The following is a 16,181-nucleotide window of genomic DNA, read 5'->3' on the forward strand; positions in this document are numbered from 1 at the left end:
TTAGGGGGTGTCTAGGCCTATTCTATGGTGGTTGTGGGGTTTGACTGTTGCTCCCTCCATCCTCAAGAAATAATACATGCTGTTTTTGGAGACACCCTGTGTGCAAATGACCCCTAGTGTTTAAAATAATGTTTAGAAGGGTCAGGGTCTGCCCGGTTCAGACAGTGTCTCTTCCCCGCAAGATATCCCGCTCCAGCCAGGTTCCGTATGTTTTCTTTCCCTGGATAGATCAAACGTCTTGCCTTTCGGCCCTGGGTCTGTCTTAAGGATAGAAGCACCCAGCGGCGTAATTGTTCACGATGTTGGAAAAGATTGTCCAGCTGTTTCATCATGTCCAGGAATGTGTGATAATCGCCCCACCTAAAGCTAAAGACTGGCACAAAAAAGCCTCCGTGCAGCCTTTTGAAAATACATACTGATTTGGTTGCATTGGAACTATCGAATTGAGCACAAACTAAAATTGTCACTTTGGAGTCTGGACAATACGCCAATGAAGAGATTCTTATGGCTTTCAAATCCTCTCGCCCGCAGACTTCCTCTTCCAGTGTGTACTCGGGCAGGGTTATTCCACTCAGGGCGTGTTCGATCTGGCATAGAGCCAGCTGTATCTTAAGCCATTCTCTCATCCGCAGCGCAGGAGATTAACTCCCTGCTTTTGTTTGAAAAAGGGTGCTGTGGCCGCTGTTTGTGAAAATCTTCACAGTTGAATCGTCCGGTAGGAAAATGTAACCCATATGACCGTCACTGATATCCAGCACTCCGTTAAAACAATCAGGGACTTCCCAAAGAATGTCTTCGATGGTTTTGTCATTGTGTTCTTGACACGAGGAACACAGTACACCTACAATTTGTCCTGGAGACATGTTTAATTTCCTCTTTAGTGTTCTGGGTTTATTTTAATTTCTTATTTATTGTTCTTGGGGTTTATCGAGGTCGCTTGTAGTGTTCACAACGCTTACTTATACTGCGGCTGTCCAATACCCCGGACATTACTGTTTCCATATACAACAGCCAGGCCCTAAGTTCACTACAACAGGAGGGGGCATACACATTCCACAGTTCAACGAGGTCACTACACATCAATCATCATGACAGTGCATCTGTTTATGTTAAAGCTTAAAGCGATCTGGTTAAATAAACACTCACTCGAGAGCGTGAGAACAGAAGGACAGGATGTACATATATGGGCATAAGCACTCACTCATACGTGAGAACGGAAGGACAGGATGTACATATATGGGCGTAACCACGTGACCCATAAAATAGGTCATAAATCACTCGTTTGACAGATGCCGTCTACTGTATTCTCTCTGTGGCATTTAATATAAATGTGAGGATAGTTCTTCTAGCCCACGAATTTGGACTTGGTTATGCAGATCTAAAGAAAATAAGCAAAGTCCTAGCGATTCCTTCCTTGTGTCTCAGCTCATATTAGAGACATGATAGTAGAATGACAGGTAAATAAAAAGGGAGAGTGGCCCATTATTGCCAGGTGACTTGCTGTGTCTAAATCATATTTATTTCCTTTCTCCAGCAAATGTATTGAAAGTTAATAAAACCGAGTGATAGGAAAACATAACTATACAATGAGATTGTCACATAGACCTACAGTGTCATAGGGCTGTAGCCTAATGTGATTAGTGAGAAATTAGCTTTACGTAAAGTAAATGCATGCTGATATACTACTATTTCGTCCTGCAGTTTTTCTGTAATGTCGCCAGACATAATAAGTACTTTTCCCCCCCACTTTAGTTTCAGAGATGCAGAGAGGGCTACAGTCAATGGAGAGTGCTGCAAAGATAATTAGAAGAGCATAGGCAGATATAGACCCAGACATAGCAGAGTTACTGAAGGAGGATGAGGATACAGATATAGACCCAGACATAGCAGAGTTACTGAAGGAGGATGAGGATACAGATATAGACCCAGACATAGCAGAGTTACTGAAGGAGGATGAGGATACAGATATAGACCCAGACATAGCAGAGTTACTGAAGGAGGATGAGGATACAGATATAGACCCAGACATAGCAGAGTTACTGAAGGAGGATGAGGATACAGATATAGACCCAGACATAGCAGAGTTACTGAAGGAGGATGAGGATACAGATATAGACCCAGACATAGCAGAGTTACTGAAGGAGGATGAGGATACAGATATAGACCCAGACATAGCAGAGTTACTGAAGGAGGATGAGGATACAGATATAGACCCAGACATAGCAGAGTTATTGAAGGAGGATGAGGATACAGATATAGACCCAGACATAGCAGAGTTATTGAAGGAGGATGAGGATACAGATATAGACCCAGACATAGCAGAGTTATTGAAGGAGGGTGAGGATACAGATATAGACCCAGACATAGCAGAGATCCTGAAAGAGGATGAGGATACAGATATAGACCCAGGCATAGCAGAGTTACTGAAGGAGGATGAGGATACAGATATAGACCCAGACATAGCAGAGTTACTGAAGGAAGATGAGGATACAGATAAAGACCCAGACATAGCAGAGACGCTGAAGGAGGATGATGATGTCATCATAGACATTAATGTATCCTTTGATGGCACAAGAGAGGATTCAATTCCAACTACGGGATAGGTGTGTGCATTGGTGCTGGTACCAGTGGAAAAATTGTGAAAATGGTGAAATGGTGAAAATCCACCCTGTCACCAGAACCTTGGCGGCCATACATTTTTTTAATAGAGGTTGCACAGAAAATGGTATCTGTATATTTGAGGATGTCAAATGATAACGTCCTCAAAAGAATGTATCACGGAGGAACACAGAATGCAAATGAGTGTCTGAACTCTGTATATGCCCCAAAACTGTCTTCGTGGGCAAAAGCCGCACTGACGGAGTAGCCAGTAAGACAGTAGCCACGTTCAATGAGGGAGCCACTGCTATAACAAACTGCTATAACAATTGTGATAAACAAATTGTGGATTGACAGCACTTTGGTGAGACTGGAGCAGTCAGAGAGGAGTTGTGAGAGCTGATGCTGCTTCAATGGGGCGGCAGCGTAGCCTAGAGCGTTGGACTAGTAACCGGAAGGTTGCAAGTTCAAATCCCCGAGCTGACAAGGTACAAATCTGTCGTTCTGCCCCTGAACAGGCAGTTAACCCACTGTTCCTAGGCCGTCATTGAAAATAAGAATTTGTTCTTAACTGACTTGCCTAGTTAAATAAAGGTAAAAAAAAAATTTATAATAATAATAATAATAATAATTAAAAAAAATGGAGTGTGTCAAGCGCAGGTCCCATGATACAGTCACGAAAGTAAAGTGTCACCAGCAACAACTCAAAGGGCCTTACATATGAGGCAGGCATAGCTGATTCATGTTTTGCACATTTCAACAACCATACAAAATCCTTGTATGTAATAAATTGAGCAAAGGGATATGAGAATTTGCCCAAAACTACATATTTGCCGAACAGACCAGTATTCAAAGCATATGCTCTATTGCTTGAAACAAATGTATTAAACGTGCTAATGTTTTTATAAAAGGTATATTTTGTGTGTATTTGTCAGTTTAGAAGTGATATTTGAATAAGAGTTTAATGTGACATAAATGGTCATATTTATGGAAAGTACATTTTAATTGCATTAGCCTATCTTTATCGGCCATTTTCTCAAAATGACATGTTCCTGGTGCGCCAATTCATTTCTCTCAGTCTTCAAAGGACATACATTCACATTATTCCACACACAGGTTCTCAGGTTTTGTTGTCAGACTTTAACCGAGGCTTTTTAAAATTTGATATCTTATGTCTTTTTTATTTTTTTATTTTACCTTTGTTTAACTAGGCAAGTCAGTTAAGAACAAATTCTTATTTTCAATGACAGCCTAGGAACAGTGGGTTAACTGCCTTGTTCAGGGGCAGAACACTCTAACCACTAGACTATGCTGTGTAAATATATGCTAAATCTGCATCCGTTATACATGTGAAGTGTTTTTTAAATAATTCCATGAAATTACAATATTTAGATAAACTGTTCTGTAAAAGTCTGACCATTGAGTGTCTTATCACAATAAAAAATAAAAATAAACATTCTTCCTTGAAGCAATGTGGTGAAAAACAGATTCTCGTAATATGCAAATTATCACACATTTAAGAATCGTTTGCCTCATTTGCATATTTTAATTTTAAAATAAATAAAACTTGCAATACAATAATATCTTGTATTTATGTATACTTTCAACTGATAAAATTTCAGTCAGATGACAGTAAGGGGAAAAAAATCCCTGTTAGCCTGTGGTGCCTGGCCTTAAGTAGGAATGAGGATACAAAGCTTTATTTATTTAGAACAGCCACACCTTTTTCTTCAAAACAACCCAGGAGGAAGAGAGATCACTTTATCATATTATCTTCGTGAAAAAATACCACTCAAAAAAATCCTGTTTACGGACTGGCGTTTTTCACCGTGTTGTCATTGGGTTTTTGATGAGTAGTATGCTTAGGACAACCCAACTATTACATCACCCAATTGAAGTTGACCCTTAAAACGGTTAACCCATAACAGTCTAAGCCCTGTGCGTGTTCCTATCCACAGAGGGGTCATATCAGTGTGTAGCCCAAACTGTTCGGACGCCACAGACTGAAGTTGGCAAATCGGCTGTACCAACTTCAGACTAGTCCCAAGATGCTTGTGGGGGTCACAGAGCAAACCGTTCCGACGCTGCAGACAATTTTGTGAGAAGACCAATTTTGGGGATGTCTCATGGTCTGACAAACACCGCTCTAGCTCTGTCACCTTCCACAGCAGATGAGGAAGTGCGGCATCGGCAGATGAGGTGAATTGAGACTCATCCAATGCAAAAATCCAGATATGTCTAGTTTAAACTAACAGGTGTTTATGCTAATTAGATTATCATGAAGGCCCAGACATTGACTTTAGGGGCTTCTAAGGTAAGGGTTAGAATTAGGGTTTAGGGTAGGTTCTTGTCTTGGGCCTCGGTGGCTAAACTTGGTCAGTGCTCCTAGACATGGAAAACTCACAGTAAGTATTTGGTGTGTTGATTTTAGTCTCATGATCATGCACTGCTTTGTTGACAGGCAATGAAAGATAGCACTGTTAACATCTACATATAACATTTATAAGATACAGTTGTAAAATTACAACTAAATTAGTCTTTTAAAATTACAACTAAATTACAGTAGTAAAATTATTCTAAATTGGCAATGGTGTGATAAAAATAGTGCCGACATTATAACTCTGTAATGGAATCCAAAGAGCTAGGCTTGGGCTAACCATAGATTACAGCATTAGTTAGGCATGCTTTGAAGGAAGTGGACAGAGGGGAACATTTTTTGAAGGAAAAGTATGTAAGGGACGTATCACGTGTGTATCTGGCAGGTAATGTGTTGTGTGGAAGGGAGGAGCTGAGAAAAGACAACATAAGAGAAGGATGCTTAGGAAGGAAGATTCCAGGGTACCAACAAGAAAGCATGGCCTTCCTCAGGACTCTTTGTGTGGTGACAATAATGGTGACATTCCTGTCAAAATGTAAGTAGTACAATTCTAAATTTATCGCTGTCTTTATCCTACAGCGTTCTTCATTTATACTCACCTGGTTTAAAGAAGTTCGCTACTAAGTTTATTTCAGTTTGTATATAAAGACATTTGGACTGAATGAATTAACTGAACTCAAATCGATTTAACACTGCAATATGTAACTTTTTGGGCGACCCAACCAAATTCACATAGAAATGTGAGTTACAGATATCTCATTCTCTTTGAAAGTAAGTCTAAGAAGCGTTTTTGAGTCTTTTACTTTCGGGTTTATACACCAACTTCAAACTGCTGAAAATACAATATTTTGGGTTATGGAAAAGTTATTCTCACCGGTTTAGATTGTGCAATGAGTCTGTACACAATGACTGCTTGTTTTGTCAAATAAACTGAAATAAGGTGAACTATAAGAATTCTTGCAACCAGGAAACGTTGGAGCGATTTCTGAGAAATGTAAGAGTTACTGGGTAGGAAGATATGTTTCTGGTGTCCATTGTCCTATAAGTAGTTGGTGACGGGAAAGCATACCTAGCAGACTCAACTTTCAAGTTCTTCAAGTTAATAATCCGCATGAGTGCAGGTGGACAGGTATGTGTTTTCAAAAGTATTGAGTGAAGCAGAAATACTAATTGATGACATTGAGGAAAGAAGAAAGGTAACAAGTCACACTGATACATCTAGATTCTGGATTATAGTTTACAGGTAGGTCTATGCGTTTTCAAAAGTGTTGAGTAAATTGGAGCCGAGGAGGTCTTAGCCAAGCAGTTCAACATCTAGCTAAGATGTTTGGTGCAGTATTTCTCATGTGAAAAAATGTGCATGAAAACTAGTCATTTCTCAATAAATGACAGCAACCACTTCCCACTGGGCAAAAACTGGTTGAATCAACATTGTTTTCACGTCATTTCCACCCAGACAGTCAAAGTGATGTTGATCAATGTATAAAAGTAAACATCATATTTTTTTTCACCCAACTTTTAACCTGAATCCGATGACATGGTGATGTTTTTGTTGATTTCACGTTAGTTGACAATTCAACCAAAGTAAATCCAAACTAGACATTGAACTGACGTCTGTGCCCAGTGGGTTGATGTTTCCACTCCTACTAGGAGTAGTACGTTTGACCAGTCACCGACAAAAGGGCGTAGACTTCAACTACCGAACTTCGACTTGCCCCAATCATTTTTTGGTGTGCACGAACAGCCGGAAAAAAACTGCCGAAGACCAAAACGTCATAATATATGTGCAAACTGTTTTGACTGGAAACATATGTTAAGAAAACCTCTACGGGATTGGTGTCCCCCCCAAGGGACGGTTGAGCTAACGTGTGCTAATGTGATTAGATTAGCATGACGTTGTAAGTAACAAGATAATTTCCCAGGACACGGACATATCTGATATGGGCAGAAAACTGCACTGTCCAATTTACAGTAGCTACTACAGTGAAAGAATACCATGCTATTGTTTGAGGAGAGTGCACAGTTATGTACTTTAAAATGTATCAAGAAACGAATTAGGCACATTTGGGCAGACTTGAATACAACATTTTGAACAGTAATGCAATGGTTCATTGGATCAGTCTAAAACTTTGCAAAAACACTGCTGCCATCTGGTGACCAAAATCAAAATTGAGCTAAACTGCAATAACACATTGTGGCCTTTCTCTTGCATTTCAAAGATGATCAATAAATGCATATTATTTTCTTTGTATTATCTTTTACCAGATCTAATGTGTTATATTCTCCTAGATTAATTTCACATTCCACAAACTTCAAAGTGTATCCTTTCCAATGGTATCAAGAATATGCTTGCTTCAAATCAAATCAAAGTTTGTCACGTGTGCCGAATACAACAGGTTGAGTACAATGTGAAATGCTTACTTACAAATCCTAACCAACAGTGTAATTTTTAAGTAAAAAAAGCTACTTGATAAACAATAGATAAGTAAAGAAATGAAGATAACAGGAAAATAACAGTAGCGAGGCCATATACAGGTGGTACAGCTACAGAGTCAATGTGCAAGGGCACCGGTTAGTTAGGCTAATTGAGGTAATATGTACATGTAGGTACAGTTAAAGTGACTATGCATAGATGATAAACAGAGAGTAGAAGCAGCGTAAAAGAGGGTTGGCGGGACACAATGCAAATAGTCCGGGTTGCCAATGTGTGGGGTTACTGGTTAGTCAGGCTATGACAGGGATTTTGGCCTTGTCGAGCGTCTGAAGTACATCCTGTGCGTCCTGCTTGTTGAAGAAAAATCTTTGTCTAATCCGAGGTGAGGGATCGCTGTCCTGATATCCAGAAGCTCTTTTTTTGCCGTAAGATACGGTGGCAGAAAACTTATGTACAAAATCATTTACAAATAACGTGAAAAAAAATAATAGCACAATTGGTTTGTCGCCTGTAAAACGGCTGCCATTTCTTCCGCCGCCATCTTCAGGTCCTGAGCTACAGGCAGTTAGATTTGGGTATGTCATTTTAGGCAACGACAAAAAAAGGGTACGATCCTTAAGAGGTTTAACAATCAGTGTGTTATAACAATTGGTACTTATGCTGACGTCAGTCGGTCTGTTCACTCTGATCAGTATGGGACAGTTTGTACACTCTTAGAAGAAAATAGTTCCAAAAGGGTTCTTCAAAGAGTTCTGCCATGGGGACAGGCTAAGAAATCCTTTTACGTTCGAGATAGAACCAAGTGTACCCAGTGAAAATGCCAGGGTTTGGATACAGAGAGTAAGGGATGACACCTTTGTTAAGGATTAAGGAATTTCCTTTTCTTTCTGTCTTGTATTTCAGGCTCTCATTCACAGCTGAATGGTAAGTCCTTTTCACCACTTACAGATATTCTCTAAACACGATTAAAACCTTTTATAATGAACTGTTACACCAATGTGACCTATTCAACAAAAACCTTCCAGATAACCCATCATTCTCTATCTCTGTTAGTGTGCGGAACCCCTCCTCTTAACACTAGGATCGTGGGGGGTCAGGACGCTCCTGCAGGGAGTTGGCCATGGCAGGCCAGTCTTCACAGATTAGGCAGCCATTTTTGTGGGGGATCCCTCATCAACAAAGAGTGGGTATTGACTGCTGCTCACTGCTTTTCCAGGTAAGGATTTGTAGGATTGTGGGATACATTTAACCCAAACACCAAACTCAACAGTTCCACTCTTTTAAAAACAATACTGTTACATTTTTATATATTTACTCTCTCAGTACCAGTATATCAAATGTGGTGGTCTACGTGGGTCGTCTGAGCCAGCAGGGCTCCAACCCCAACGAGGTGACCCGGACAGTCACTCAGATCATCCGCCACCCCAACTACACCAGAAGTACCCATGACAACGACATGTGTCTGCTGAAGCTCTCCTCCACTGTGACTTTTACAAACTTCATTCGGCCAGTCTGCCTAGCTGCACCAGGCAGCTCCTTCCATGCTGGGGCTACTAGCTGGGTCACTGGCTGGGGCACCATCCGCAGTGGAGGTGAGTGCTGTAGCTTGCTTTAAGTTCTGCTGCTGATAGATCAGAATTCTGATAGGTATTATGTATGTTGAGGAATACCTGTTGTCGCTCCTCAGTGTCCCTGCCCTCACCACAGACCCTACAGGAAGTGGATGTGCCAGTAGTGGGGAACAGGCAGTGTAACTGTAACAATGGAGTTGGTTCCATCACTGATAACATGATCTGTGCTGGTCTATCAGCAGGAGGAAAGGATTCCTGTCAGGTAAAATCTCTTGGTTATCTTCTTTGTTTATTACAATGTGGGCTAATGACACATTCATAATCTGTGTCTGGTTTCTCAGATACAGATTATACCTAGCCTAGTCCTAAATTGAAAAGCACTTTAAATAGAGATGATCCATTAAAAGTGCTTTTTAGTCCAAAACTTGTTTTAATTGGTGTCTGAAAACTGACCCATTATGTTTCATAAGAAAATCTAATCTCAGTGACTGTAAATCTGTCAATGCATAGGGGGACTCAGGAGGTCCAATGGTGAGCAAACAGGGTATTCGCTGGATCCAGTCTGGCGTTGTGAGTTTCGGCAACGGGTGTGCCCAGGCAAATCTCCCAGGAGTGTACGCAAGGGTGTCTCAGTACCAGACCTGGATCAACAGCCAGATCACCAGTGACCAGCCAGGCTACGTCACCTTCTCCTCCAGTGGGACTGATTCTGACCTCAGTGTCTCCTGTACTGGTCTTCCAGCCCCAGCCACCACCACAACAACTGCACCTACGACCACAACTACCACCAGAACTGCCCCTAAAACCACAACCACAACTACCACCAGAACTGCCCCTAGAACCACAACCAGAACTGCCCCTAGAACCACAACCACCACCACCACCACAACTGCCCCTAGAACCACAACCACCACCACCACCACAACTGCCCCTAGAACCACAACCACCACCAGAACTGCCCCGAAAACCACAACCACAACTACCACCAGAACTGCCCCTAAAACCACAACCACAACTCCCACCACAACTGCCCCTAGAACCACAACCAGAACTGCCCCTAGAACCACAACCACCACCACCACCACAACTGCCCCTAGAACCACAACCACCACCACCACCAGAACTGCCCCTAGAACCACAACCACCACCAGAACTGCCCCGAAAACCACAACCACCACTACCACCAGAACTGCCCCTAGAACCACAACCAACACCACCACCAGAACTGCCCCGAAAACCACAACAACCACCACCACAACTGCCCCTAGAACCACAACCACCACCACCACCAGAACTTCCCCTAAAACCACAACCAGAACTGCCCCTAAAACCACAACCACAACTACCACCAGAACTGCCCCTAAAACAACCACTACCACCAGAACTGCCCCTAAAACCACAACCACCACCAAAACTGCCCCTAAAACCACTGAATGTAAGTGGATTTACTTCCCTCTGTGAAAAACACAAATTGCTGCCTCCCCTTGTAGCCACACCCGTCTGTTATTCCTGTTGTAGCTATAGCCAACGTATCTGTAACTCTCCATTTGACCACATCCAAACGTTAGTGTTTATCCCTCTCTTTAAATCTACACTCAGCCAAAAGTCAGTCCTGACTTCTGTAGCGCTTCTCTCCCTGTTTCTGCAGCCGTGGTGTGCGGCAGTGCCTCTTTGAACTCCCTTACTGGTGGGGGCTTGGCCTCAGGGGGATCCTGGCCCTGGATAGCCAGTCTACAGACAAACGGAACGCACGTCTGCGGGGGCACAATGGTGGCAGAGGACTATGTCATGAGCGATGCTGGGTGCTTCTCCAGGTAACACACTCCACTTATATGTAAACGGGTGAGTTGGTCAGATGAATATGGTCAGATCAACATCACTTGGTGTCTTGGTGCTCAAGTTGAAACAAGGACCTATTACATAGAAGGTGTCGGTAATGCCAAGCTAAAGTTCCCCAACTTCACTATTCCCACCTCCCAGTCAGTCCGACGCCTCTCAGTGGACCGTGATCATGGGTCGTCTAAAGCAGAACGGCTCCAACCCCAACGAGGTAACCCTTAAAGTCATCAACATCACCATGAGCAACTTGACAGCCAACAACGTGGCAATCCTCAGACTGGCCAGCCAACCCACGTTGTCTGACTACATCCAGCCCATCTGTGTGGACCAGGGAAGCAGCACCTTCAGCATAGGGACTCAGTGCTGGGTGGCTGGCTGGGGCAGGGGCCAGGGTGGAGGTGAGTCAGTGTGTAATACTGGAACAGACTAACACTTCTGGCATGCCTCTGAAACTAAGCAGGGTTGGTCCTGGTTGGTCCGTGGATGGGAGACCAGATGCTGCTGGAAGTGGTGTTGGAGGGCCAGTAGGAGGCACTCTTTCCTCTGGTCACAAGAAAAGAATATCCCAATGCCCCAGGGCAGTGATTCGGGACAGTGCCGTGTGTAGGGCGGGACTTTAAACAAGTGTCCTGACTTTCTGTGGTCACTAAAGATCCCATGGCACCTATCGTAAGAGTAGGGTTGTTAACCCTGATGTCCTAGCTAAATTCGCAATCTGACCATCATGACCACCTAATCATCCCCAGCTTCCAATTGGCTCATTCATCCTCTTTCCCCTGTAACTATTCCCCAGGGCATTGCTGTAGATGAGAATGTGTTCTCAGTCAACTTACCTGATCAAATAAATGTGTTCTTTCCGTTTGGTCAACTTGTGATTTTCGTCCTCTATTTCTCTATTCCGTCTTGTTCCTTAGCTGAACAGAACTTGCAGCAGTCCCAGACCTCTGTGGTGGATTGTGGGAGCTCTGGCTCCTCTGATAACATCTGCACTGCTGCCTTGGACCTTCGACAGGTACAGATGGGTCCGACAAACAAAGCAAACGCACAATAACGGGTTTCAAATGTCGACTCAGAAGTGTCAACTGGTGTACAGCAAGGATGGTTGCATCATGTCTGTTTAGTTATTGAGGATAGCTCTGCAACTGTTGGGATGTGATCTATTTGGCGTTGGCATCTCCAGATTTGACATCAGCAGAGCCTGCCTGATGGTAGGACATTTAGATCCACCTAGTGAGGACAGTCCCAAGTTTCATAATGATCTTCCAGTAGCTTGGTAGGCAACCAGTCTGGCTGTCTATCTGACATGACAATGCTGACCTCTCCCCCCGTGTGTTCGTTCTTCTCTCTCCCCACAGGGTGAAGGGGGTGGTCCTCTGATGTGTAAGCAGGGTGATGCATGGTACCAAGCTGCTGTTTTGACTGTCAACAGCAGCAACAAGACCAGCTCCAGCAAAACACGATGGAGCCGGAGTCCTCGCTCCTCCAACATCCAGGTCTTCACCAAAACCGCTCGCTTCCAGAGCTTCCTTCAGACCACTGTGGGCACGTTCCCTTCACCCGTCACAGCCAGAACCCCCGTCAATAACACCAACACTGCCAACAGCACAACTACCGCTGTCGTTACTCCTGCCAGTGGGGTAACTCTGGCCCACTCATCCCTGGTCCTGCTCTTCTTGTCTCTCCTACTGTCTCTCGGTCAAGCTAGGTGACGCTGAGGAGTCACCTTCATGTAAACCTCTGGCAATAGGGTCTAAATGTGCTCTGTTTGAAGCGCTTTATATATTGCTGCTCTAGAATTTTTTGGTGAGTTTAATCTTTGTTAACCCAGAACTCAAATCTTGCGTAATTTGGTCAGATGCGTGATTTATTTCTGGGTCCATGTGTTTCAAATTGAGAGTTTGGGTTTGCGATGTCTCCATCCTTTGCAAAAGGAAACTCTCAGCCAAAGCAGTGAAATTTAAGCACCGCCTTCGCCCAATCCTGATAGGTCCAAATTATCAGTGAGGAAAACATAAACATTGTAACTACTGCTGCTCGTTATCCTATGCCTCCCATTCCGTCTCAACAGATTATTTGGTTTCTGTACAACATTTGTCCACGAACACTGCCTGGTCTAACGCTGCCTGCAACAGTCTACTGAAAACAGAAGGTTTATCTCATCTAATTGTTTATTTATTCTGACTGGATGAAATATAAAACTTCCACTGTAATCAGTTCACAAGTAGTCTCTCTTTGTAGTCTGTTATCAAGTCTATGCAGGTCAGTATTTCATGTTATGAGACAGATCAGGAAATTATTTATTTAAATAAAGACTTGATCTACTGTTGCATCTGGAAATTAAAATGATGGATGAATTGTCTAGTTCATTTTTTTCTCCAATAAACAGCAGAATTTATATAGACTAGACAACACACAACGTTTGTGTAAATGTTGTAGTGCAGCCAAACGATTGTGTCAAATGTGTTTTTTATCAGTTGTACAACCTGAGTGATTACTATAGATCATATTCAACTTGAAAATATCATCTTTAATTCTGCATTGAGAGTTACATTACAGTATATCCTTTATCTAAACAAAAATCCAGAATCATTTTAACAATAGAAGAGCAATATGTGTCTCGGTCATGTCCTTTGATATGTGTCTCGGTCATGTCCTTTGATATGTGTCTCGGTCATGTCCTTTGATATGTGTCTCGGTCATGTCCTTTGATATGTGTCTCGGTCATGTCCTTTGATACGTGTCTCGGTCATGTCCTTTGATACGTGTCTCGGTCATGTCCTTTGATACGTGTCTCGGTCATGTCCTTTGATACGTGTCTCGGTCATGTCCTTTGATACGTGTCTCGGTCATGTCCTTTGATACGTGTCTCGGTCATGTCCTTTGATACGTGTCTCGGTCATGTCCATGGATACGTGTCTCGGTCATGTCCTTTGATACGTGTCTCGGTCATGTCCTTTGATACGTGTCTCGGTCATGTCCTTTGATATGTGTCTCGGTCATGTCCTTTGATATGTGTCTCGGTCATGTCCTTTGATACGTGTCTCGGTCATGTCCTTTGATATGTGTCTCGGTCATGTCCTTTGATATGTGTCTCGGTCATGTCCTTTGATATGTGTCTCGGTCATGTCCTTTGATACGTGTCTCGGTCATGTCCTTTGATACGTGTCTCGGTCATGTCCTTTGATACGTGTCTCGGTCATGTCCTTTGATACGTGTCTCGGTCATGTCCTTTGATACGTGTCTCGGTCATGTCCTTTGATACCTGTCTCGGTCATGTCCTTTGATACCTGTCTCGGTCATGTCCTTTGATACCTGTCTCGGTCATGTCAAAGCAACAAAGCATCCTTCACTCATGCTGCCAAACATACCCTTGTAAAACTGACCATCCTTCCAATCCTCGACTTCGGTGATGTCATTTACAAAATAGCCTCCAATACCCTACTCAATAAATTGGATGCAGTCTATCACAATGCCATCCGTTTTGTCACCAAAGCCCCTTACACTACCCACCACTGCGACCTGTACACTCTCGTTGGCTGGCCCTCGCTTCATACTCGTCGCCAAACCCACTGGCTCCAGGTCATCTACAAGACCCTGCTAGGTAAAGTCCCCCCTTATCTCAGCTCGCTGGTCACCATAGCAGCACCTACCTGTAGCACGCGCTCCAGCAGGTATATCTCTCTGGTCACCCCCAAAACCAATTCTTCCTTTGGCCGCCTCTCATTCCAGTTCTCTGCTGCCAATGACTGGAACGAACTACAAAAATCTCTGAAATTGGAAACACTTATCTCCCTCACTAGCTTTAAGCACCAGCTGTCAGAGCAGCTCATAGATTACTGCACCTGTACATAGCCTATCTATAATTTAGCCCAAACAACTACCTCTTTACCTACTGTATTAATTTATTTCTTTTTTTTATTTTTACCCCCTTTTCTCCCCAATTTTCGTGGTCTCCAATCGCTAGTAATTACTATCTTGTCTCATCGCTACAACTCCCGTACGGGCTCGGGAGAGACAAAGGTCGAAAGCCATGCGTCCTCCGAGGCACAACCCAACCAAGCCGCACTGCTTCTTTAACACAGCGCGCCTCCAACCCGGAAGCCAGCCGCACCAATGTGTCGGAGGAAACACCGTGCACCTGGCCCCCTTGGCTAGCGCGCACTGCGCCCAGCCCGCCACAGGAGTCGCTGGAGCGCGATGAGACAAGGATATCCCTACCGGCCAAACCCACCCTAACCCGGACGACGCTAGCCCAATTGTGCTTCGCCCCACGGACCTCGCGGTCGCGGCCGGCTGCGACAGAGCCTGTGGGAGAACCCTCAGTATCCTTGCTGAACCCAGCTGGCCGAGCATTTCGTTTCCATTGGCTGTTTGATCCATCCCTCTTTGTCCTTGACATATTCAGAACGTCGGTGTAGATTATCTGGTGAATCAAATAGCGCTTGTAGTGATAAGATGGGGAGCTAGCGCCCAACAAGAACAGTGGTAGAAATGCTGCGTTCAAAACAACTGGGAACTTGGGACATTTCAGACTTCAGTGTGTTCAAGACAACTGAGAGTTCTGGGAAAAGAACTGGCTCCGACTGGGAAAATCGTTTTGAACTGTCATCCAACTCTGAATTCAGTCGGAAACTCAACCATTTTTCTAGAGCTCCAACTTTCCGACCTGAAGATCACTGACGTCTTGATTTGTCCTCGAGTTCCCAGTTGTCTTGAAAGCGCCAACAAAATCTGTGGTTTATCACAACAACAAGCATGGTGTTGCACAATTACTTAAGGACCACAGCTCATGAAAAAAGTTATCAATAATTTAAGGGTTTGTCACGTTCTGACCATAGTTCTTTTGTTATTTCTTTGTTTTAGTGTGGTCAGGGCACGAGTTGGGTGGGTAATCTATGTTCGTTTGTCTATGTTGGTTTTTTCGTTTGGCCTGGTATGATTCTCAATCAGAGGCAGGTGTCGTTAGTTGTCTCTGATTGAAAATCATACTTAGGTAGCCTTTTTCCACCTGAGTTTCGTGGGTGGTTATTTCCTGTTTAGTGTTTGACTTTACGGGACTGTTTCGGTTTTCATTTTGTTAGTTTGTATTTTATCGTATTCCTTCTCATTAAAAGTCATTATGGATACGTGCTGCGCATTGGTCTTCCGATCCTTCCTACTACTCCTCCTCATCAGAGGAGGAAGAGGAAGGCCGTTACAGGGTTTCTCTGCACTCTCTGTCACGTCCTGACCATAGTTCTCTCTGTTAAAGAGTCCAGAAAAGTTCAATGGAATTTTGGAGTCGAAAGGAGATGATTCCTCAATGTGGAAAAAAGTGAATGGATTAAATTGAGTGTTGGAGCAGTTGCTAACATGGTCATCT

The 16,181-nt window shown here is 43.4% G+C and overlaps 1 protein-coding gene across 1 annotated transcript; it reads left to right on the top strand.

Annotated features, from left to right (window-relative positions):
* Nucleotides 1-5,218: 5,218 nt before the first annotated feature.
* Nucleotides 5,219-13,391, top strand: LOC129828632 (transmembrane protease serine 9-like). Its single transcript, XM_055889722.1, has 10 exons — nucleotides 5,219-5,510; nucleotides 8,313-8,333; nucleotides 8,463-8,625; nucleotides 8,733-9,001; nucleotides 9,097-9,242; nucleotides 9,491-10,415; nucleotides 10,629-10,794; nucleotides 10,961-11,217; nucleotides 11,734-11,831; nucleotides 12,175-13,391. Exons 1-10 carry the CDS (start codon nucleotides 5,453-5,455, stop codon nucleotides 12,526-12,528), a joined length of 2,457 nt encoding a protein of 818 aa, XP_055745697.1. The 5' UTR covers nucleotides 5,219-5,452; the 3' UTR covers nucleotides 12,529-13,391.
* The last annotated feature ends 2,790 nt before the right edge of the window (nucleotides 13,392-16,181 follow it).

The sequence above is a fragment of the Salvelinus fontinalis genome, chromosome 30 (assembly GCF_029448725.1).
Source record: "Salvelinus fontinalis isolate EN_2023a chromosome 30, ASM2944872v1, whole genome shotgun sequence".
NCBI classification, from domain to species: domain Eukaryota; kingdom Metazoa; phylum Chordata; class Actinopteri; order Salmoniformes; family Salmonidae; genus Salvelinus; species Salvelinus fontinalis.

Coding starts and splice junctions, on each gene's coding strand:
- LOC129828632 (XM_055889722.1), top strand. CDS start 5,453: ATGGCCTTCCTCAGGACTCTTTGTGTGGTGACAATAATGGTGACATTC. Junction 8,626..8,732: donor GCTGCTCACTGCTTTTCCAG/GTAAGGATTTGT, acceptor TTACTCTCTCAG/TACCAGTATATCAAATGTGG. Junction 11,218..11,733: donor GGGCAGGGGCCAGGGTGGAG/GTGAGTCAGTGT, acceptor CTTGTTCCTTAG/CTGAACAGAACTTGCAGCAG.